At 38.1% G+C, this 26,330-nt stretch overlaps 1 protein-coding gene across 1 annotated transcript; it reads right to left on the reverse strand.

Annotated features, from left to right (window-relative positions):
• Window positions 1–2,390: 2,390 nt before the first annotated feature.
• Window positions 2,391–20,209, reverse strand: GUF1 (GTP binding elongation factor GUF1). The gene is made up of 17 exons (XM_058670147.1): window positions 19,978–20,209; window positions 18,061–18,172; window positions 17,772–17,920; window positions 17,437–17,517; window positions 16,444–16,521; window positions 14,851–14,934; window positions 13,726–13,790; window positions 13,071–13,274; window positions 11,889–12,028; window positions 10,351–10,474; window positions 9,829–9,961; window positions 9,015–9,158; window positions 7,514–7,647; window positions 5,619–5,720; window positions 4,818–4,937; window positions 3,456–3,492; window positions 2,391–2,799 (listed from the first exon to the last, which is right to left on the reverse strand). The coding sequence occupies exons 1-17, from the start codon at window positions 20,107–20,109 to the stop codon at window positions 2,662–2,664; spliced, it is 1,977 nt and encodes a 658-aa protein (XP_058526130.1). The 5' UTR covers window positions 20,110–20,209; the 3' UTR covers window positions 2,391–2,661.
• Between the last annotated feature and the right edge of the window lie 6,121 nt (window positions 20,210–26,330).

Here is a 26,330-nt window from a genome sequence, read left to right on the forward strand (position 1 = left end):
TTTCAGATGATGAATTTTAAATAGCCTCAGAGATAAGTGTTTTTCTTTTTTTTTTATTAATTATTGTGCATTATGTGACAGTTTCATAGGCTCTGGGAATCCCCCCAACCCTCCTCACGCCTCTCCCCCATGGTGGATTCCTCCACCTTGATGCAGTATTACAGTTCAAATTCAATCAAGATTCTTTCCTTGCAAACATATACCAAGCATAGAGTCCAGCTACTTATTGTCCAGATGGGTTGAACAGTTTCTTGGGGAGACCATTTCTGGTCCGAAGTTAGAGCTGGTAGAATATCATCCCAGTCAATTAAGAGTCCCAATATAACATCAACAGCAATTTGCAATATTATGGAATTGACATGGTTTTGAGTAACCAGTATGTTAAAAAAAAAAAAAAAAAAAAAGCAAGTCCTAACCACAACCTATGATTAGCTCATTGACAAGAAATAAGTGTTTTTCAAATGTCTTGAGTGTCAGGCCTTGTTCCAAGTGCCTGGGTTCAGTCCAGGGCTGGACTTGGGATTCCAGCTCTGTGCTAATGTGCACCCTGAGCAGCAGGTGATGGCCTCCGCTCTGCATGCGGGAGACTCCAGCACAGTTCCTAGCTAGCGCCTGGCTTGGCATAGCTCGGTCTCAGCCATTATGGGCATCTGAGAAGTGAACCAGTAGATTGGAGATGGACTCTGCACTCCATGTAAACAAAGTACAGGACTAGTGAATCAGTAGCATCTTCTACTCACACTTTGGGTAGGTAATAGTAAACTGCTTAAGTCAAATCTGCCTTATGTGTATGGCATGAACAGCAAAAACAAATCTAAAAGTATATGCTTCAGTGCATGGGTCGCCAGATACATGAACTCAACACATGCTTATCTAGGAGCTAAGAAAAGAATCAGAAGCTCAACGGAGGATAGTTCACAAAGAGCTGATGAAAAACTGTTTTGTGGGACCCACACTGTGGTGCAATCTCCGCTTCCAGCTGTGGCGCCTGTATTCCATGTGAGTGCCCATCCAGCTCCTGGCCCGTGGCCTGGGTAAACAATAGAGGATGGTAAAATGCCTCTGGCCCCTGTATCCATGTGGAAGGATCTGGAAGAAGCTCCTGGCTCCCAGCTTCCATTTAGCCCAGCTCTGGTGCCTCAAGAGAACATTTCAGAAGTGAACCAGTGGATAATAGAAGATAGTTCTGTTTTTAACTCTTTGTAACTTGCAGGTAAAACAAGTCTTTAAAAATTTGAAGTTTGATGAAGTTACTATTTGAATCCCAGCTGTCAAAACTGCCTGTTTTATCATCTTTCCTACAATTGTTATTCTGAATAACAGAAGCTTGTAGTGGTCCCTTTAATAGTTTTTAAAGACTTTTTCTGAAAATGTATCATCTCCAATACCTGAGTGGAAGATAGTGAGCACACTGGTTCACTTTCCCAAATGTCCAGAATGGGTAGAGGTGGCCGAAGCTGGGAACTCGTCCTTGTTTCCCACTCCATGGCAGGAACCTAATCACTTGAGGTATTACCCCAGTTCCTCCCTGTGTCTGTAAGCAGGAGGCTGGGTCAGGGGTGCAGCTGGGTATCAGACACATGTACTCCAACATGGGACGACACGATTTACACCTATAGCCCAAAGCCTGCCCCTAAACCTTTTTGTTGCTTGCTAAAATTTTGAGAAATGTCATGTTTTGGGGGGGAAGACAGAAGACAACTGTCTGGAAAAGTACCAAGGAAAGGATGCTTCTGCTCAAGTGATGTGGAATTTTTTTGTTATTTTCCTTAAGTTATAGATGAAGAGATTATATCTGAATTTAACAAGCACAAACACTAAACAGCATATGTTTAGTTTATGTTATGTGCCATGTAGCAACTTGTAACTTTCCCTGGGCAGTAATAGGACAGCAGAACACTCTGTGATGTGGTATTTCCAGCTTCATAAACACTTCCATTTTTCCACTGCTATGAATATAAAAAGATTCTGATAACGTAATGATCTCAGTGTTTCTTCGCTGGTGGTGGTCTTAATCCCGAAAATCTTCTTCCTTTAGTTCACTCAAGGTAGAAGTCATAAAATCAGCAGCTAAATTATTTGTCCTGTTATAATACCATCTATATGCCCAGACTAGACAGGGATTTAAGAGCTTGGATATTAATTGAAGTACTTACCGGCTGTGTGATCCTCACTAGGCTTACTACTATAAACTACAGTGTTCTTCATTATGAAATGTGTACAATTAAGCTTTCATTAGTAACAGATGCTGCCAATGGCAAACCATGAAGCTTGATGGAATATTAAATATGGTATCATTTATTATCTAAAAAAATGCACAAAGAAAAGTTGCAGTACACCGAGTGCTAACTACACGATAGTATAGCATCACTGAATCTTTATAACCTACAGAAGTAGAGGTATAATCCTGATTTTATTAAAGAGGTAACAAAAGTTATTTGGTTAACGTCACCTTGCTAATGGGTTAATGGAACGCAAACAGTAGAGTAGAGAGTTTGGTTTTAGAAACCTGGCTGTTAGCAAATCACCATTCCTTTTATTTACATCTGAAAACCCTGAAAGTAATGAAAGTTTTATAATTTTCAATGTTACATTGTTAAAACACATTGTCACAAAAATTAGACATTTTTAATTTATAAGAAATCTTTTATTTCCCACTTATTACTTATCAGGTTGTGTTTTCAGAACTTTTATAAAAGCATCTTTTGGAACTTCAATGTTGCCAATTTTCCTCAATTTTTTCTTTCCTTCTGCTTGTCTCCTTAAAAGTTTCATTTTTCGGGTAATATCACCACCATACTGAAAAAAAATTTTTTTTAAAAAGTAAGTCAAAAACTCCACAGACAGACAACTATACAGTGCTAAGCACCTATAAGAGCTAGGCATCTCCAAAGTGACGACAGAACCTTCCCTAAAAATCTGATTTCCTTACATTCTTACGTTAAGGCTTATTTTAAGGAGATGGGAATTAACATCGGCAAAGATACATGTCAAGCAAGAACTGCTAATCTCAGTGAGTCAGGCTTGGAATGTTGGATTATAAAGTTAGCCTTTAAAAGAAACCCGTGATCACAACAGCATAAATGCATGAGAAATTAAACATAATAAACATTTAGAAGTGATTCAGTTCTCAAAAATAGCAGAATCAAGAATAAGTTTTCCTAACTGAGAAAGCAAATCAGCTAAAATACAGGAGGTAGATTTTACATTCTTCCAGACAGAAGACATAACTTCTATCTTCAAAATGTTTATATTACATAAGAAAGTTACCCAGGTCTTAGAAATAACTAGAAATATTTAAGAACATAGTAAAAATAGAAAAGTAATCATAGTCAAACTGAAATTCACCTTTTTGAAAAGGGTGCATAAAAATCAACAACAGGAACTAATACACAGTTTTAAACTTAGAAAAACAGATGAAATAAAAGGTAAAATACAAAGAGCTCGATACATACACATTTTGCCAAAACGTTTTTTCTATAGGGTTTCACACTGTAAAAGAGGAAATTCTGTTTAAGTACATAAATTCATTACGCTGTTTAAAAGTGCTTTATGGACAAAAACAATGTCCCTTTTACTAAAGGATTTTATTTACAGTGTCATCACCTATATATAATTGCTGTGAAGAAATAATTAATACAGCACAAATGTTCTTATATTTCAATATAAAAAACAAGTTCAACAAAAACAGTCAACATTTGCAGCAGTAGGGTCTGGTAGTCCAAATAGGAATATGGTATGACCATGATTACAAGAATCATGTAAGGATATTTTAGGCTCAACCTAAAAATACTACTGCTACTACAACAGGAAACATTAATGACTAATTACTCCTAAATTTGGAAGAATGCCTAGAATATAGATGAAGAATATATACAAGACTGTCTTTTATGAAATCCATCTCATGATAAATTTTAATGTATCCATGTCATTACTCAAACTGGAGAAATTTCTACATTCTGCTAAATGCTGTATTTTTTTAATTATCTTTTTTTTCCTTAAAGTTATTCTCTCCTTTATTACACTTAATGTCACAACAATTGCTACATTTTAAGTTGTACTTTCCAGAACAATCCCTGGTTATCAACTCCATTCAGCTTAATCTTTGGGTATTAATAAATAGAATACCTGAACCAAAACAGTGTTGAATGAAATTCATTGGCAACAATGGCCCTCAATTTATCTCATCTATATGAAAATGATGGTCATATTTCCCCACTACTAAATCAGCTAGATTTAACAGCAATTTCCGACTCATAACTGAGTTAATAGATGCCTTAATATCATGAAGGAAAGTAGTACTACTATATACTTCTTGAACTTGTTTCCTGCTAAGTACCTTATTTAGTTCTGATTCATGCATTTCACAAAAAAAAGAAGGTAAGAGTAATTAGCCTATCTTCTTTCCATGTATACTGGAATCCATATGAGGTCCCTGAGCTACAATGCAAAGGCTAACACACTATTAGCATGCCTATCTGACAATTTCCGTCCCTGGAAAAGTGATATCTTCCCTAATTTTTTCTTTTGGAGATGTACCCTTTCAGTTTGAGCTTCTGTTAGCTATGATGTACCTCAAGGGCTAACACCACACATAAATGCCTAACTCAGAAGGAAGTTCTAATTAGCCATCCAATAAAAATATGGCAAATGTAAACTACAGATACTTAAATCAGCGGCACTGGCAGTTCTATCATACTGCTTCTATAAGCTAAATTAAAATCGTATGCTGATATTAATTAAATTTTTGGTACTCTAGTTTTGTAGGTATGTCATTTCTCAAACTTGCCCAGGCACAAAAATGAATTTCAACTCACGTTTCTCTTGCAATGATTTTACTTCCGATCGCAGCTTGAATTGCTATCTCAAATAGCTGTCTAGGAAGAGAATCCTTGAGACGTTCACATATGGTTTTGCCAACAGAGTATGCCTTGTCTCTGAATCAGAAAAAATTACAAATTTATATTCTAATGCATGTGCATGATTAATTGATAGTGGTTTATTAGGCAGAGTCAAATGGAACTTGTAAACACTTTATTCTCTGATCACAGATGCCTTTTGATTCTAAAACTTTAATATACTCTAGATTACAGAAAATTTAGAAATAAATATGTTAAAGAATAACAACCATTCCTCATACCCTCAACTGTTGAAAATCAGTTAGTAAGCATTTTGGAAAGTCTTAAAGTATATTCTTTTAGTCATTCTTTTGCATATAAAATTTTTAAAATTAAAATGTATATAAAGCCTACACTCATGTTTAAATACTTTTTAACTAGTCCATAATAGTTTTAATTGCTCAATAAAATGACTGCCCTGTGATGTTTCTTAACCAACTTGCCATTTCTTGAGCATGTGGGTCTATCATTTTCTTTTGAACATTTTCTTTTTGTTATTAAAGCTACATCCAGCCCAGAAGATGTACTTTAGTTTTATCTGTTAAGAGCAAGCTTTCTCCCTGACACTTTTCTAGCTACTGCATTTCTATCCTTCCTTGTCAGATAAATGTGGGACAAAAAAAATTGAATAATGTTTAAAATCTAGCTTGTCAAACAACAATATAGAAAGACTACCACAGTGATGACTGACAGTCCGTGATTCACATGTACTCAGCTTACTTGTGCACAACCGTCACTAGCTCCTCCACAAGATTTCCATTCAACAGGATATCCATTTTAACAAGTTCTGCAGTCTGGTAACCAGCATCTTCATAATCAAAACTAACAAGGGGAAAAAAGTGCAGGTAATAAACATACTTCTGAGAAGATTGCAATGTTTATTTACAAAATGTCTTCCTTCCATTCCTTTCAAATCCTCACTGAAAATCAGCTAACTTCATTATCAAAATGTCATATACATAATTTCATGTAAATGGATCTGAACATCTACTTCAAAGAATAAACTTATTCATCTCGTTACTTTTCTGAAATAGAAGACATAATCAGGGTCAATAGGTCTAAAGAAGGAAGAACAAAGTGGTTAAACCAAAGCAGGGAAAAGCATCACTGAAGACAAACAGCCCCTTTCCCATGTTGCCAACAGCAGGTGGGTTCCAGATGATGCCAAATGTGAAGGCGCCATTCACAGACAGTGTCTATGTGTATACAAATGCTTTGACACGGATACACAACCATTAATGGACTGGGATTTCCTGTAAAGCCCTTTGGGTGGCACCTTCACAGGACTTCTTGACAAGTAAAAGGTACATGTAAAGCATTTAAAGCAACAGCTAGTGCTTACGTGTTTCAAACAGAGCCTATCTTGGCACATGAAAGCACCTAGTTTCAGCCATTCCTATTAGCAACATAATCAAAATAGGTAAGTTTAAATGCTTAATTTACAAAACTGACGTTTAACAAGAAAAGATTTTAATGAACCTTTGAAGTCGTTCCAATCCTGGGCAACACTCCTATTATCTTAATTTTAACAGCTACTGCCTGGAATTGTGAATACATGAAATTTTTTGAAAATTTTCATTCTAATTATTACCAAAATAGTTGTTAAAAATCCTTGCTTCATTAGGTACTATGCAAAATACAAAGAGATAATAAAACACATCTAGTCCCTTATCATGATGCTATTTACAGCACCAAATGCTCCTTTATGCTCTATGGAAAGCACATTTTTCAAAAATAAATAATTTTATAGAGGGTGTGTTTCAAAACCAGCACACTGAAATCTAATTTCTGTTCTAATGGTGTACACATTTCTAACTCCAAAAGGACACACGGATGCAGTCTTGAGGACCAAGAGTGGTTTAAGCATTATTAAAGGCTCTGTACTAGAAGATGACAGGGAAAGAGCATGACATACGGTTAAGATGCCACTTAGGATTGATCCCCATTCCCGTATCAGAATGCCAGGTTTCCCAGCTCCCTAGCTGGGTCCCTGCCATGCCCCTGGGCTGGCTTCATGCTTCCGTCTTTGGCTGATCCACAGTGGCTGTTGTGGGACTCTGAGGACTGAATAAGCAGACTGAAGATGTATGTGTGTGCCTCTTTACTTCTTTCTCTCCCTTTTAAATTGAAAAATAAACTTTGAAGAAAGCCTTTGATTTCAAAGTTTTTGAAACCAAGTGAAGATCTTTTAATTTTAAATGGCTACAACAGATGTGGCTGGACCACACTGAAACTAGATTTGGGTTTTCCACATGCGTGGCAGGGACCCAACTAACTTGAGCCACTCACCTGAGCTACGTGAATGAAACACTGGCGACAAACTGCAAGGTTAAACATGCAGCTGTACGCATAGCTCTCAACTGACAACAAGGGAGTGAGGAATGCAGCTCTTTTCATGAAAAGGGCACGAGGTATTTTTCATTAAAAACAACATAATTGGATAATGAACTGAAGCAACTGCTTCTCCTATAGACAAACTACATATTCTTTAATACCTATAAGGTTGTTCCAGGCCTTTCTAACCTTAGGGTATGATTCTAAACTACCTTCAACAGCTCTGAGATTATTGATGAACTGAACCATTAGCATCCTCTTGATAGTTTATATCATTTTACCTAGCATATCCAGAAGACAGAGACTTCAGAGAGTCATAGAAATCTACCACGATTTCATTCAAAGGGAAGAGATACTTCAACATCACTCTGTTTTGATCTATAAACATCATATTCTTCTGAACAGCTCTTCGAGCCTAAAAACGGAAATGGAAAATGTGTTTAATGATAACCAATTCAAACACTTATTTAAAGTAATTTTATATACACAGGTTTATATTTCCACGTAGCAAATCCTAATGAGAAATGTACACAAAAGTAAAAAGTAAAGGAAAATTTCTTTTACTGTCAATGAAGACTTAGACACTAGTAATACAACAGCAAGAACCATTTTGCATATCAATTATTATGTTTGCCTCCAAAGCTTGAATCTGTTTTACCATTTTTTATCTTTACCTTTTTTAAATTATATTATTTCAGTTAAAGGTTAATCAAATGTAACTATAAATAAACCAAACCATAATTTCCTGTTCTGCATATAAATTATGGTTCAGAAAAATGGACTGAACAAAAAATTTTTAAACAAAGTCTTAAAGAATTAAAACTCTCAAGTTCCTTAGTCACCATTTAACATATTTTCCAGCATGTATAGCACCTCAAATAGATACTTTTTGAAGAATATGGTAAATTACAATTTGTAGATAAAATCACTTACTGAAATGTGGCAAGAACTAAAGTAGTAAATATCTCACAGTCTGATTCCCAAGTATTATAATTATCTTTACAACCACATTCAAGTGCTCAAAAGGGGGAAAAAAAACCAGAAAAACAAAAAAACTTTTGCTACTTCAGCTAACTTAGTATAAATTCCCTTTGGACAGCAAACTCAATTTCTTAGATTAAAAAAAATCAAAAATTCTGTCTACAACTTTAAAATGAGACTAGTTTAGGGTTAGTGCTACAGACTGCAGATTCAAATCACAAGCGCTCTGCTTCAGGTGCAACTCCTTGGTAACATGCCTCTAAGGTGGTGGAGGGTGGCCAAGTACATGGGCCCCTGCCACCATGTGAGAGCCTGACCTGATTCTTGGCTCCTGGCTCTGGCCCGGCCCAGCCCTGGTACTGCAGTCATTCCGTAGGCAAATCAACAAATGGAAAACTATCTCTCTTTCCCTCAATCTCTTTCTGTCTTTCCCTTTCCCATCACTGTTGCAAACAAATACATAAATCCTTAAATAAAATAAAGCAGTTTAAAAAGTATATATATCTCTATCACATTATGAAGGTAGTTCAAAAATTTAAAATTGATACATGCAAAAGGCCTTCAAAAAGTTTGTGGAAAATGCATATCACTAAAAGCCATATTTTGAAAGTTTTGCACAAACATCTTTTAATCCTACTTTTCACAAACTTTACAATGTACCACTATAACTTACATAAAGATTTATATAAAATCTTATTAAATTAATTAAGCTTAGCACAGCAAAACCTGTCAAAACCTGAGCTGGGGATCACCATTTCAAAGGAGTGAACTACAGCTGCTTTAACTGTATGGCATTTCCACCTGGCAAAGCATCATTATTTCTCTTGTGTATTCATCTGGTGTGATGATGGTCCCCAAAACTACTGGCTCCAAATATTCTGTGACTTTTGATTTGTCAGGGAATTGTGCAGGATTGATGATTGTTATCTCTTTTTCTCTATGTTCCTGAAAATTAGAGAAATATGAGTTAAAAAGGAACCTTAATGTAATTATCATGACTTTTAGAAATTTGCTTTTCATGTACAATTTATTACGGAATACACTGTTATTGAATACATTGCAATAAAAACATAGAATAATTCCTAAAAATTAGAATATTACCTCAACATATTTTGTATTTTAAAAGCTGACTGTAAACATTTCATAATAGTAGTCAATTGCTATTATTAACATATCCTGGTTATTAACATTTCCTGGCCCATTTCTTGGGCAATTTAAAGTATAACATAACTATATGATGTAATGTGACCCTTTTAAAGCATTGTAATTAGCTTAATATTTAATCTTCCTGAAAAAGATTTTAAAACACCAAGGTTAATGTCTAAAATGGACAGAAAATTAGATGGTATACAATATTTTTATCATTAACTTGAAATCTAAAATTACATATAGCCAAAATATTTCACCTATTATAGATTATATCAGGTTAAGAAAAATTTTCCTAAATTATTTTCAAAAAGGTTCTCTGTCATTAATAACGTAATTCAGCTTTTATTAATATTAGAGTAGCTTCCATAGCTATTAGATGCCATATTCAGTTTCTCTGACATTCTGCACATCCACATTTGCTGTTTCCCTTTTATGCTGATGTAAAACAGTACTGAATGTTACAGACCTTTATCAATTTTGCTGAAGAAAGAACAGCTTTATATGGGACAGTAGGGGTTGTTAAAATAACTGACGCATTGTATTCTTGCTCTAGACGCTGGTTAAAAACTTCCATATGCAGAAGCCCAAGGAAGCCCAACCTGGAAGAGAAACCCATTCCGCAAAAAGTTTATGTTCCAGGGGCTTTATTTTCTGTGATACAAATATTGTTATTTTGCAAAAGAATGGTGAACCAAGAGTCATTGAGAAATTTTCATAATTAAATGCTTACATAATTCTATTAAATTAGATTCAAATCTTCTAATAAACATGTTTTCAATCACTAGGAAATGTAAAATGTGAAGCCATAATGTGAAAGGCAGTATGTACAGTAATGAGTATGCAACAGAAATGTCCAATAATCCATTATTTAAACTTTTCCTATAAAAATGCTACTCTCTCCCAGATTCTATGTAATTACAACACAATGTAATTAATGAATAAATTTAATAATAAAAAAATGCTACTCTCCTATATGAATAAATCTTACCTCCAGCCAGCACCCAGAGCAAGACTACTATCTCGATGAACTGTTACACTGGAGTCATTTAAGGTCAACTTTTCTACAGCACTCTTCAGGTTATTATACTCAGATTGGTCTACAGGATACATTCCTATGAACACAATATTTCTATTTAACACATGATAATCTGCCTCCAGACAAAGCCTAATATGTAACATTGCTAAGTTCCTCATCTAAGGCCAGTGCAGTGGCTCAACAGGCTAACCCTCAGCCTGCCAGTGCTGGCACCCCATATGGGCACCAATTTGTGTCCCAGTTGCTCCACATCTGGTCCAGCTCCCTGCCTTTGGACTGGGAAGGCAGTGAAGGATGCCTCACATCTTTGGGCCTTTGCACCAACGTGGGAGACCCAGAAGAAGCTCTTAGCTCCTGGTTTCAGTTTGGTTCAGTTCCAGCCATTGTGCTCATTGGAGAGTGAAGCAGTGTATAGAAGATCTTTTTCTCTCTGTCTCTATTCTCTCTGTAATCTGCCTTTCAAAAGAAAATATATAAATCTTAATCTTTAATCATTTTCTTTTTGATTTATTTGCCTGTATTTGCTGATAAAATACTGGCTTGCTGAAAAAATGCATATTGAGTTCTAGGTTTCCAAGTATTATGTACATCATAAGCCTTAGTATAGAACTGGATTCATGTTTTAAACAATGCTTTTATGGTTTTGTAAAAAGTACAAGGGATAAAAATTCAATATACCATGGGAAGCAGGCCTATTAAGAAAATACACTGCATTTATTTCAGAACCTTTACATTTTACAATCACAGGTGTAATCATAGTAAATAAACACAGAAACCAAAAGGAAACCAAACATAAAACTGTACTTATTGCAATCCAGTGACAGGAGTTACTACTATTCTTTTATCTGCACTCTTTCAAGCCCATCATCCTCAATGTCCCCTAAATTCAAACATCTGACTCCCAATGAGAGGGTCTCTAGAGAGAAAACCAGGGCTTGATTCCATTCACACAGAGTAGCTTGGTGAAATTCACCAAGCTCTTCCTTCTGCAAATATCTGTAATATACATATGTGAAACAGTATTATGTACTGTGATAGCTACACTAGTATAATATGAAAGGTCAGCTCTTGCTGGAGGGTCTCTACTGATATTCCTGTATTCTAAGTCTATTGATAATGTGTAGTGGAGACATCCTATTTAGGAAAATGTTTCAAATATAATAATGGACCAATTCCATAAAGAAGGAAGGAAATTCGTATTACTCTCAGAAATGGATTCAATTGCTCTCAGGAACAGATTCTAAAGAGTTCATTTCTTAAGTAATCCTATATGATCTACCATGTGAAACTGTTTCATACATATGAAATTATAAACTGACACATATAACATACAAAAGACACAACCAAATGAAACCATCTAATGGCATTAGCAGTAAAAACAAAAGGAAGAATGTGTATTTATCTTCTAGTAATTTTTCTTTCATTGTTAAGACAGACTTTTAGTTTAGAAGTATCTTGGCCCTCAGCCTTGGAATATGTGAACTCCTCACCTGCAAATACCATTGGTTTCGCTGCTTTAAACCCAGGCAAGGGCTCCACTGGTTGTCTATGTAAATACAGTGTGTCTCCCACTTGCGCTTCACTGACAGTTCTCATCCCAGCAATCAGATAGCCCACCTGTCCTGCATAGCTAAATAAAATTATTACATGCAAACATTTACTTTTTCAATGTTTCACGTGCAAATTAATAATTAAAACTACCTTTCAGGAAACTATTGCATACTTTATAAACAAAAACCGCATGAGACTAAAAACAAGAGGTCCATATGGGTTCTCAAATTTTAAGGCTTATCCACAAAAAAAAAAAAAAAAAAAAGCCTATGCCTCTAAACCCCATTACCAAAGACTTTGGCATCATAAGGATATATAGACTCTGCTCGCCTTTTCGAATTAGACGGCTGTGATAGCATAATGTAAACACACAGCAACTAAAGGCACAGCACACACCAAGGGTCCATTTTACCATCAACTGTGCCACAAATGTCAAGCAAGAAAAATACACTCAATAAACTTTAATTCCAACATTTTACTTTTAGCTTTGTTTCAAAAGAATGACATTATACAGAATAAACTAATTTATGATTCGAATGAAGTTACAAGAAAAGATATGATAATGTTCAAAACACACAGCAGATTGCGGACAAATTTCAGCAATACTCCAAATCAAATTTATCTCGGACTCGAAAAGGTAAACATAACGCTGCCTTTAGATCCACTTCCATCCTCAAATGTGATGAACACAGTCATCTAGTTCAGTATGCTGATTTCTACAGATGAAGAACAGGACAACAGAAAGCTCAAACTCCATGCTCGAGCCATGCCTCCTCAGGATCTCACAAGGAGTAGACACTGCAAAGGCGCAGTTTACAAAAGGTTGAGGAAACTTTCACTGTCCTGTCAGATACTTTAACACCCAATATGCAATAGTTCATACAACTGTAATTAGTCATGAAAAATGCAGTCAATTATATTTGATAGGCACAGAAGTCTCCATTCTTTACACAAAAGATTTCTTTAGACAAGGCATTTTCAGTTACATCAAATAATCAGGATTTTTGGTTGCTGTTTTTAGTTACAAAATTAGGATCACGCTAATAAGCACACCAAGTTGAGAAATAAGCAGAAATGGAAACATATACAAAAGTACTTTGTTACTTTTGCAGATTACTTACAGTTTCTGTGTTGAGCGCTCACTAGGATTCAAAACTCCAACTTCATTAACTTCGTATGTCTTCTGAGTGTGGGCAGATACAATCTTATCTCCTTTGGAAACTATTCCGTCAAATAACGCTACACTGGCTATCACACCTCTATACCGGTCAAAGGTGGAGTCAAACACCAAAGCCTTCAGAGGATTTTTGCGTTGTACTTTAGGACTATATATAAATAAAAATAAACATATTCTGCATTTAGACAACACAATGCCTAAGTTTCAACTAGATATCAGGTTTATTCTAATTTTTCAGAAAGGTCCATATACAACAACCAAAATAAAAGAAGCATTTAATAAACGGAACATAAATGATTTAGCTCTGCCTCAGATTTGTATCAGTAACCATTTTACTTAGTTATGAATGTATCTGTTTACACAGAGCGAAGACAACTAGCTGCCGATAAAGTCAAGTTTCTTTACTGATTATCAAGATGAGCAGACTCGTTCTTGTAGCTTCCTCTACTATACCATATTTCCCATCTGCATATCACCAACAGCAAATAGAATATTTTCACTGCCAGATTATTTGCCATATAAACTACTAGCAGGTCAAACGGATAGCCTTTGAACTATGAACTATACATGAATAATGTAAAAATAGCAAGACTACTTACGGAGGTATTCTCTCAATAACTGCTTGAAGAATACTTTCAACATTTGTTCCAAGTTTAGCAGAAATCTAAAAATCACATGTGGGGTAAAAAGCATTTAGACAATATACCTTTCATCCTGGTGACTTACAATTTATAATTTAGGTGAAGGAACTGTAACAGCTCAATACTACAGCTGTCCTTGTTTCTCTGTTACAGCAACTCTCCCAACAAGGCTTTCCCCATCCATTGCTAATTCTGATACTTCATGCAGAACATTTGCTGCTGAATTTCCTTGACGTTATATGTCCTATTCATTAATCCTGTTCACTTACTGACTGTCTGCCTCCCCAGCAAACACTCCACCAGACCAGCTGGAATACACCAAGTAAGTCAGTTAAGTTTGTGAAGATTAAAGTCAAAGTTTCTGATTGTATTTAAAGGTAACACAATCCAAGCTATACAATGGTTGACTTTTTTTTTATAAAGGACCTCTCTTTGTAATAGAAAGTAAATTGTATATATACATTCAAGTAAAAAGACTTTATTCACCAATTACTAAGTTGTATATAATCATCATGTCCACGCTTATAAACAGATAAATAACTTCACCACCTGAAACTTGTTCTTTCCAAGAATGGATGAGAGGAGAGCAAGGCATGACAGAGCTGCCCTGACATACCACTATATCACTACGTAGCACAGCAATTTGGCCATAGCCACTTAAGCAGTAAAACATTTGGAAGCAAATATTCACGCTAGCATTTCTATTACTAGCTTTTTTACAAAACAGTTGTCAATTCCAACAACACTATATTCAAACACCATGGAAATAGTTGAACCCTACTCTTCAAAGAGAGTATTTTCAATGAGACCAAATGATGAAAAATGATACTATATTTTCAACCCTGTTTTCAGTTTAGAAACACTGGCTAACTAAATCTATGCACTTAGTCAATTGATGAAACTTTGGAGTTTCTAGGGAGGATCAAATGAAGTTACAGTAAAAATATTTTAAAACTATACAATGGTGCACTAGAAAACACCACTGGGGGGGAGGGGCAGGGACCAACAACAAAGCATCCGTAAGCCAATTATCTGAGATCTTTTTAAAATAAAATTAATAGGCTTCCAAAAATGATATTTTACCTTAATACATTCATTTCTTGGAATATCAAACACTTTTTCAATTTGTTTTTCAACCCTTTCAGGATCAGCATTCTTCAGATCTATCTTTAAAAAATAGTCACAACAAATCCATTATGTGCTAGTATAATCAAAATTAAATGTATCACATATTAACAGTATTTGGAGACAACTAAAAGCTTAACTGCTTTAACTGACCCCACTACATATTTTTCGAAAGTACTAAAATAATCTATATGATAAGCAATACTACTTTAAGTATGATTTCACTGAAAATTTGAAGTCAGGGAGCAGAACATGAAAAAATTTAAAAGTGGTTAGCTACCTAGGAAACAGAAGGGTTCAACAGCACTTTATCAAAGCGTACCACGTGAACAGATTTTAAAAATTAAGTTAAGCCTAATTTCATGTCTCACAACAAGCTGTTCTATCCAACAGCAACTTTGTTCTTTTATGCTTCAACTGTAAGAATTATAACAAGGAAGGGGCCCGGCGGCGTGGCCTAGCGGCTAAAGTCCTCGCCTTGAAAGCCCCGGGATCCCATATGGGCGCCGGTTCTAATCCCGGCAGCTCCACTTCCCATCCAGCTCCCTGCTTGTGGCCTGGGAAAGCAGTTGAGGACGGCCCAATGCATTGGGACACTGCACCTGCGTGGGAGACCCGGAAGAGGTTCCAGGTTCCCGGCTTCAGATCGGCGCAGCACCGGCCGTTGCGGCTCACTTGGGGAGTGAATCATCGGACGGAAGATCTTCCTCTCTGTCTCTCCTCCTCTCTGTATATCCGGCTTTCCAATAAAAATGAATAAATCTTTAAAAAAAAAAAGAATTATAACAAGGAAAAGATAATTTTAAAATGAACAGTTGTGCATTGGCAGTAATCCTCTAAGCTCTATTGCTTCCTATTAGAACCTTTTCATCCCTATGAACAATTCAGAAGACAGACACTTTGGTGCACTGTATCCCCATCCTACGGATAAGGCTCTCCATCACCCCACAGAATTTAGAGGACAATCTTCTCAACAATTTGCTACGGTATATGAGTCTGAGTTGCAATTGTATAATTTGAAATCAAAAAAAGAAAAATCCCACCAATATATTTCATAAATAGCTACACATTTCTAATAAATGGGCCTGGCATGACGGCTCAGTAGCTAAATGCACACCTTGCATGTGCTGTAATACCATATGGGCACCAGTTCGCGTCCCGGCTGCTCCACTTTCCATCCAGCTCCCTGTCTGGAGGATGGCCCAAGGCCTTAGGACCCTGCACCCGCGTGGGAGATCCACAGAAATCTCCTGACTCCCAGCTTTGGATCAGCTCATCTCCAGCTGTCGCAGCATTTGGGGAGTAATCAGATGGAAGATCTTTATCTCTCCTTCTCTCTATAAATCTGCCTTTCCAACAAAAATAAATAAACCTTAACAAAAAAAAACTAAAAAAAGACTACTCAAAATGAAAGATAGTACATCTAATGTTTTCATTCCCACCAACGTATTTAATAGATGTCTGAGACAGTACATCTTAATTGCTAAATTTGTATAAAAAATTTGTATAAATTTATTTGCATAACAACAAACATTTTGTTATTAAAATTACCTTGTTTATAACTGGGATTATCGCCAGTTGTGCTTCAAAGGCAAGAAAGAAGTTTGCCACAGTTTGGGCTTGAATACCCTGGAAATACCAAGACAGAAGATGCCGAGATGATCACTCTAAGTAGTTCAAGACTGATCCATACATCTTCATCATCACAAGTGTCGCTTTGTGTCACTCTAATGATAAAATTAGATAAAATGTCAATGGCTGCCCTTCCTACTTATCTTTCCAGCTATGTCCTAGGACTCTAGGTGAAGATGATCTATGGTAAAGCAGTAAACACGTCAAGGGAAAGCCTGTCCCCAAGTATGACAGGGACACTGGAACAGAAATACAAGACAAGCTAGAGGACCTGTACTTCCGCCTTGCGTCTTATAATAACTCCTCTCTTCAGGATTCTGTGCCAGAAACTATCAAGTATCAAAGACACAAAGATGAAACATGGACCCCCCAAGACTTCAGAGACTCCCAATCCAGTCATGCAACACCCATTACGAAGCCCATGACTATCAGACCAACAATAAGCTTCCCTAACAGGACAGTAAAGCTTGCCAAACATCACCTTGGAGTTTTGAATGGTTTGTGACAAACTAGTAAGATATTCCAAAAGCTTATTTTCAAATAAATAAGCCTTAAATGTATATCTTAAATATATATGTATGATATGAAAACGTCGGACTAAGTAGTATTGAATTTTTTTGGTAGATGTACTGATAATATATCGTTCTTTAACAACAAAAACCTGGTAAGCAATTCCTCTGATCACCATTAAAAAATTAAAAGATAAGTTAGTCAATTCCATGGAATGCTTCAATGCAGTAATTATTCATATGGCAAAAGCATGCAATGCATATAAGAAATTTATTATATAAAAGTTGCACATATTTACTAAAACAAAAGAATTCTCCAAAATACAGCACTTTGAAAAAAACGTTTCAAAACAAAAGCATGCATGTCACAGCACATGACACATATAAAGTTAAAAATACCTACCTCATTTGCATCAACCACCAGTATAACACCCTGGCAAGCAGAAAGGGACCTGGACACTTCATAGTTAAAATCAACATGACCCTGAAAAACCAAATTATTGACACTTCTAAATATTAGCTATGTTTTTTTTTAATGGAATAACATCATGTTAAGTATTATTTACTCTAATAAAACATTATCCTTTTAACCCTGCACCTGGAAAAAATTTACGGTAATACAAGAAAATCCAGAAGATACAAAGTAAAGGTAAGTGGTTAACATTCAATGGAAAAAGTAAACAAGGATATGTTGAAGGGTGACTTCAATATTACAGCCAAAATTAATATTAAACTTACTGGTGTATCAATGAGATTTAAAAGGTACTGCTTTCCTTCAAAATCATAAAAAAGAGACGCTGTCTGTGCTTTCACGGTAATTCCTCTTTCTCGTTCCACTTGTAACGTATCAAGAACCTGCTTATTATTTTTTGTTTTATCTATGGTACCTACAAACACAAAAACTTAATGATAGTTCTCTAGTTTTAAAAAAGATAATACAACATAAAAATGAAAGCCACACTCCCGGAAAACATGGTAAAGGTAATCCCCAATTGCCGACTGCCATCAAGTAATAAAATGAAAATACCTGTTAATTCCAGGAGCCGGTCAGCTAATGTACTTTTTCCATGATCCACATGTGCAATGATACTGAAATTTCTAATATTTTCAACAGGAAATCGAGACATGTCAAATTTTTCCTGCAAAGGGATGAAACACATTTAGGAGTAAAAGGGTTACATGACAAGAAACAAATATATACACTCAAAGGATACTCTTTTTTTCCATCTTGGAACAATTTCCTTTGGATAATTCTCCAGATAATAAAGAGCTGTATCGCAGAGCTCAGTAACAAGGCATACATTACATCAGTCTTCCTCCCAAACATTAGTTTCACAGCTAAGGTGATCATGTGGCTAAACACAAACCCTGATTTAATCTTTCCAATCGGGAAATGACTATTTTCATTCATTAACAGAAAATCTAGATTCCCTACAACTTATAAATGAATTGGGAATGTCTTGTCCAGCAAAATTGCTTGAGACCAAAGGCGTTATAAAAAGTGGAATGAGTGTGGGTCCCAGTGCAATGGCCTAGCGGCTAAAGTCCTCGCCTTGAACGTGCCAGAATCCCATATGGGCACCAGTTCTAATCCCGGCAACCCTGCTTCCCATCCAGCTCCCGGCTTGTGGCCTGGGAAAGCAGTTGAGGATGGCCTAAAACTTTGGGACCCTGCACCCGCGTAGGAGACTTGGAAGAGGCTCCTGACTCCTGGCTTCAGATTGGTGTAGTCCGAGTCATTGCGGCCACTTGAGGAGTGAATCAGCAGATGGAATATCTTCCTGTCTCTGTTCCATTCTGTATATCTAATTTTCTAATAAAAATAAACCTTAGAAATAAAAGAAAAATAAAAAGTGGGATGAGTGCAAGGGATTCTCTGCTCTAGTCACACTTAATGATCCCAACAGATCCAAAGTTTTGATTTAGATACATATCTCTATTACTTTGCAATGTACATATAGGGGGAAAAAAGTGTACAATAAGCCAGATTAAAAATGTTCTTTTAGCACTTACTTTTTTACATACTGCTAAAAAATGGGCATTCCAATTAATCACACCAGCTTTTGGTAAACAACCTTTCTGTTCGACAAAACTATATATTTCATTGTTTTAATATGATAATGAAACATAAAACTTGCAAATAAAGCTATAATTATAGACTATCATAGGTAAAAGAAGTTATGCAAAAAAAGTAAACCCAGTAACCCTTTTTGTCTGTTTATTTTTTTACCACCCAATTCAAAAGGCAGAAACGCATTATTTTTTAAAACTGAATTACAATACAAATCACAGGTATTTCAGGAAAAGTCAATTGTTCAATTTTACAGTCTTGGCTCTTGGCAATACATGCCTTTTCTGATGGAACCATATCTCTCCAGTTACAAGATAATGTGGTTTTTAAGAACCCCAGCTTCTCCAAATGCAACTACACTGTCAAAACTATCAAACAAGTCTATGGGGGGGGGGTGGTCAAAGGAAGTAATTAAACAAAAGTTGAGAAACTCGCCCGGCACTTGAGATTCATGAGAATCCCGTCCCCAAAAAGCCACTGGATGATTGATCATCATCTCGTTCCACCAATGAGGAACCAGTGGCGGAGAGGTGTGACAAGTGGCCCAGGTCACGCACCCAGTGACCAGCACAGAAGTCGAGGTCACACCACTCGCTTCCTCAGTGAGCTCTCAGGACAACTTTACAAACCAAGGAGTGCACGGGGCTCAGAGGGTAGCTGCATTAGTGACTTCTCAAGGTCACCCCACGGAGCCCCTGGATGAATTCAGAAAACCCAGTGGAGCCCGCAGCTATCTGCCCCCCCCTGCTCTTTACCGAGTCGCCACTCAGGGATCCTGCTGGACACAGAAAGCTCCACAGAGCTCCATGATCACCCCAGCAACCCCCCCCAAACCTGTGACTACGTGCTAATCGGAAGCTAAGGGCCGGGCACCTCGACGTCCGCGGAGCAGCAGCGCCTGTGGGTGGCCCAGGACCCCGCAGCCGGTGGCCCGGGGAGCCATCGCGTGACCCGGGGCACCTGCAGCCGTCCGCGCCAACAGCCGCGACCCACGACGGTCCACATGCTCCGGGGGGCGGAGGTGTCAGGATAGAATCTCCACGCACGACGGAGCCATGCCCCGCCGGCTCGTACTTTCCAGGACACCAGCACCAGGGCTCACAGCCCAGGGCGGAAACGACCTTAGAACACAGTAGGTGCCCCCAAAGCACGTCGTCTCAGGAACGACTCGGCACGCAGAGGGGACGGGCGCCCCCAGATGACGTCTGCGCGTCTCACTCCGCCCTCACGGGAGGTACCGAGGCGCTCCAGTGACGAAAGCAGTCCGTCGCCTTCCTCTCACGCCTGGTGTGCTGTGCGCAGGGCTGTGACGTCAGTGTTGTTGATTTTTAACGCATGTGCTGGCTGTTTTTCGTGTTGCTTTGTATTGGTGCTTTACACTTGTTCCCTGGTGTGTGTATTGTCAGTTGCCCCAAGCCTCTTCAGGAAATTCAGACGGAGCAAATTACCCGCCCGAGAGCAACCAACGCGGCAGTGAAGGGAGAGCTGAGGAGGAGCACAGGCTAGAGCCGCGCCACCTAAACATGCCATTTTTATTACCAGCGCTCCTCAATTCAATACGATGATGACACTTTGAAATCCTGAATGTCGGGTCGGGCTAAAGTCCTCGCCTTGAACGCGCCAGGATCCCATATGGGCGCCGGTTCTAATCTTGGCTGCTCCATTTCCCATCCAGCTCCCTGTTTGTGGCCTGGGAAAGCAATGGAGGATGGCCCAAAGCACTGGGACCCTGCACCCATGTGGGAGACCCAGAAGAGGCTCCTGGCTCCTGGCTCCTGGCTTCAGATCAGCTCAGGTCTGGCTGTTGCAGCCACTTGGGGAGTGAACCAGAAGACGGAATATCTTTCTGTCTTTCCTCCTCTCTCTGTATCTGACTTTCCAATTAATCTTCAAAATGTGTCCCCGCATTGTCAGTAGGCAACACTGACACTGAGGAAATAGGTCATAACGTGCATTGCGATCGTGAATGCAGGAGAGTTTAACAAGAAACTGCTTCCTCGCTGCCTGAAGCCCCCACCACCTTCAGCTTACAACATCAGCAAATGATTACCTTGCCGAGCACAGAACTCGGGTTAAGAACCAAGGCCAACCAAGAGAGCTTAGCAGCATTCACTGTCCACCTCCCAATTCTCTTGGGATTTTCTGGAATACCCACTTTGGCACCAAGCAGGGAGCCAACCCGCTATGTTCAACTCTACATTGTGACTGAAAATAACATCCTTAGCTTTGCTTCCAAAATCTTCCAAAGCTTCTTTATTTCAAAAATTTCTTAGGATAAGAAGTAGTGTTAAAGTCATTTTGTAGCTAAGACTTATGAATAAAAACAGTACAGCACTAAACCTGACACATTAAAAATGGAATATACTATTTTGAAATGCAATAAATACATTAGGTTTTTAAATTAATTATATTGATTTTTGATGATAGTTGTTTAGGGTGATAAGGGTAAGGGCTACAGGAAAACGCTGGGCCCCTCCCCATGTCCCTTAATTTCAGTTTCCTTCCATGTACGTATATCCCCTTGTCTGAAATCCACCCTGCTTTTCAAACAGTAGTGAAATTAAATTGAAACCTATTAACATTTTTAAGATCTATTTATTTTATTTGAAAGAGTTATAGAGTAAGAGCAACAGAGACCGTCCATCTGCTGGTTCACAGCACAAATGGCGATGACAAGGGCTGGGCCAATCTGAAGCCAGGAGCTTCTTCCAAGCACTTGATTCATGCGCTGCTACTTTCTCGGGTATATTCGCAGGGATCTGGATCGAATGTGGAGCAACTAGGACTCAAACCTGTGCACAGAAGGGGTGCTGGCACTGCAGGCAGCAGCGGCCTAACCTGAAATACCACAGTGCCAACCTTGAGCATGGCCACTTTTTAGCATGGTCTCCTCTAGGAGGGTCTTGTTAACTTGTAATATCACCTGAGTTACTGTAGATTAACTGCTAGACATGAGGCATCTTCTCAATCACCTTTTAAAGTGTGTATGTTCAAAATCATGGTAAACCTCAGTAATCTGAATAAATACTTCTGCACAGATTACTTTAAAAAAATGACCACATACAAATATCTAGCTAACATGCTCTCTACAGACACTAAAAACTGCTTCACTGAATTTCCTTTGTATTACTCTAGGGCTAATAACTGTAACTGTAGCAGCTGAAAAAAAAATACCCACAAATTTAATAGTTCACTGTTAATGTAGAGAAAAAAAATCTTATCATGACTTATTTGGATTCTCTGCCTTAGTATTTCACAGACTAAAGTCAATTACCTTGTCAAGCTGAACTTTTTCCTGGAGCTTCCAGGGTAATATCTGCTTCTAGGTTCCATCAAGTTGCTAGCAGAATTCCACTCCATGTGAGACTGACATGCCTATTTCTTGCTCTCGGCAAGGGGTCCCTCCCATCTCCTAAACGCACACTGGAGCTCCATCTCCAGAGAAGGCACAGTAACTCCAATCCCCTCTGTGATTCAGACTTCTGACTTCAGCCATCAGCCAAGGAAGAACTGGCTTTTAAGAGGCTCTTGCAGGTCCACACAATAACCTAGCGGCTAAATCCTCTCCTTGCACAGGCCAGGGTACCATATGGGCATCAGTTCATGTCCTGGCTGCTCCACTTCCCTTCACTTCCTGTGGGCTGGGAAAGCAGTTGAGGATGGCTCAAAGCCTTGGGGCCTTCACCTGTGTGGGAGACCCAAAAGAAGCTCTGGGCTGCTGGCTTCAGATCAGCTCAGCTCTGTACGTTGCAGTTACCTGGGGAGTGAACCAGCAGAAGGAAGATCTTTAATCTCTATCTCCTTCTCTCTGTAAATCTGCCTTTTAAACTTAAAAAAGCCAAACCAAAAGAAAACAAAAACATAATGGTCTTTCTGAAAACAAAACAGAACAAAAAGGCTCTTGCCATTGGACTGTGATCAGATTAAGCCACTCAGATCATCTCTCTGTAGTACTCAATTAAATTCCCACCAGCTTACACCATCTACATGGAGTGATCGATTCTTGAGATATGTCCAGTCCTCAGCCTTGACTCTACCATAGATTCCATCAGGCAGTAAGAAGAGCTTATCCCCATCTGCCTGGCCTAATCTGCAGATTTCTGTGTAAACAGTCTTGTTTAAATTCAGTACATTTTGAAATGGTTTGTTTTATAGCAATGAATGTCCACAAAACCCTTAAGCACAAATATTTGTTTTTGTCTGACAGAGTTGCATTCATTATTAATCAATTCAACAAATATTTGGTGGATATTGACTCTATGTCAAGCAGTGCATTAAGTCAAGAAGATACCAGACTGAAGTAGATATGGTTGTGGTACTGTAAGAATTCATAAGTGAGTCAGGAATTGAATTGCATAAAAGCTAATAATTTTATGATGTTATGATTCATATGCAAAAGCATGGATCAGGCATTGTGAGGCATCATTCTAAAAGCTTCATAAATATTGCATGAATTAATCCTCAAAAGATAATTACAATTAGGTGTTTTTGTTCCTATTGAACATATGGGAAAAGCGAACCTTGGAAAGGTTAGATAAGTTGCCCAAGTTTATCCTGATAGAATGTAGAAGAGGGATAGTCAAACACTGATAGATTTCAGAAATATCCCTTTGTCCACTGTGTCGCTTCCATCTGGACTGGGTCAGACGAGTCTGCTTTACCCAGCCTGAGATTTGCAAGTAGGGGGTGGGCATTCATGGAAGCAGGGCTTAGATTTTACTGTTGTAGTGACTGACCACTAGAAGGTTACAAAGATATTAAGCACAGGGGTGCCAGAGGAAGTAAATTTGTGTTTCCTTTAGACATTCTGAAAACAGCTTTGGGGGCAATGGGGAGGGAGAAGGGATAATTAGTTTCATCCTTTCAAGAAAAGCAATTGTGACCTTCCTGGGACAGTGGAAAGAGAAAAAAAAATCTTTTGATCAGAGCATTAATTCAATCAAACTTTGAAAGAGTATAGATGTCAAAAAGACAATAGTAAAATACAAATCAAACATTTTTTAAATTTTTCTATTTCACACTTGAAATTGTAAGATTGCCTTTGATTTCTACTCATCATACTTACCAACTAAGAACTGAACCAGCTAAGAGGCAGCACTGCACCAGATGAAGCAGCATTTTGTTTATTTTGTACTGTTGACTTTTGAAGCAGTTGGGTGACGATTAATCATGACTGTCTATCTTCCTGGAATGTTATTCTAAAATGAAAAAAATTTCAAAATCAAAACTTGTGTTTTTTCCAAAGCTCATTCTTTGAAATTCTTAGATGTAATTGGAAATGACACCCCTTTGGCATGCTTCCTAGGATGCCCAGAAACATGCTTGATGTCCTTCCTCGAAATATTTGACCAGTAGAGATGTTATACGTCAAAGTACATCACATAGGCTACTTTCTGCATCAATCGGACAACTTCTGTAAAGCCAATACCTTGCCTCAGGGTATCTGTGCTTTCTCTGGACTATGATACACCTAGAAGTGGGCGCCTTCACTAATAAAATTTTCAAAGTTTTCATGAGTTTTCAGAAAGTTTTAATAGAGACTATTAACTGCAGATGAGCCCAGACAAGTTGAGAGATTACAGTATAAATATATATACTAGATAAAAAAGTAAGCTTCAAAATCTTTCTTTTAAGGTATGGAATAGTAGTCCTATTATTTCCTCAATACTCCAATGGATCATCTTGCACAGATTTCATATCAGATGTTGAGTGTGATACATGAGAATCTGATCTGATCTGAAATCTGCCACCAACAGGGTAGGGAGAATCTAGGCTGCCTAGAATCATTACTAGTGTCTGTATGCTCAGGCTACTATAACAAAGTATCAGAGACAGAGACTTTATCAACATTTATCAACATCACAAATTTAGTTCTCAGTTTTCTGGGCTGGAGGTACAACAGCAGGATGCCATGATAATCATGTTCTTGGAAGGACCCTCTTCCAGTTGCACTCTTGGATTTCTCACCATATCCTCCTGTAGAACAATCATTCACGAGGGTTTCCCCCTTATTACCTAGTAATATCGCCATGTCCCCATTCCCTAATAATATCACATTAGAATTCATCCTCAGTGCCTGGTGCGGTGACCTAACGGCTAAAGTCCTCGTCTTGAATGGGTGCAGGTTCTAATCCCGGCAGTCCAGCTTCACATCCAGCTCCCTGCCTGTGGCCTGCAAAAGCATTCGAGACGGCCCAAAGCCTTCGGACCCTGCACCTGCATGGGAGACCCAGAAGAGGCTCCTGGCTTCAGATCGGTGCAGATGCAGCTGTTGCGGCTGCTTGTGGAGTGAACCATCGAACAAAGATATTTCTCTCTGTCTCTCCTCCTCTCCATATATCTGTCTTTCTGATATAAATAAATAAATCTTTAAAAAAATTCTACTTCAATGTGTACATTTGAAAAGTTTAGAAAATTAGTAAGAACATCTACAGTAATCTTTTTTCAAGATTTATGTGTTTTTATTGGAAAGGCAGATTTTAAACAGGGACAAAGAGACAGAGGAAGATCTTCCATTGACTGGTTTATTCCCCAAATCACTGCAATGGCCAGAGTTGAGTTGATCCAAAACCAGACCTAGGAGCTGCTTCCAGGTCTCCAACGCAGGCGCAGAGTCCCAAAGCTTTGGGTCATTCTCTACTGCTTTCCCAGGCCACAAGCAGGGAGCTGGATGGGAAGTGGAGCAGCCAGGACAGGAACCAGCGCCCTATGGGATCCCGGCAGCTGCAGAGTGTATATTAAGCAGTAGGCTATCATGCCGGGCCCCTCTGCATTTGTCTTACAAAGTCATGATACTTTCATACTGCCAATCCTTCCTTGATTGAAAGTGCCTTTTCTAAATATTTCTAATAATGTCAAAGCAGGTGGAAAGATTTTTTTTCTAGCACTTAGAAAAGCAGCACTCTCTTTGATTTAGTACAAAACTAAATCTTAGAAAGTTCCAGGAATCTTCATATGAAAGGGCTGTCTCTCTGCATGAGGGAAAAATGGTGTTTCTAGTTACCATTTGTGAATCATAGAGACCTTTCCCCAGATTCTGGCACTAGGCTGACCCCTAGCGTGAGTGCTTTCTTTGGGCTGTGGCACATTTAACTTTTTCTAAATTATCATAGGCAACTCTTTTGAAATCAGCGAAATGAATATTTAGCTACTAATATTATAAGCCACATACTCCAGAATTATTTCAGGAAGAAAATTAACTGTTATCAAACTATCATTTTTTCTGT

The sequence above is a fragment of the Ochotona princeps genome, chromosome 11 (assembly GCF_030435755.1).
Source record: "Ochotona princeps isolate mOchPri1 chromosome 11, mOchPri1.hap1, whole genome shotgun sequence".
Taxonomy (NCBI): domain Eukaryota; kingdom Metazoa; phylum Chordata; class Mammalia; order Lagomorpha; family Ochotonidae; genus Ochotona; species Ochotona princeps.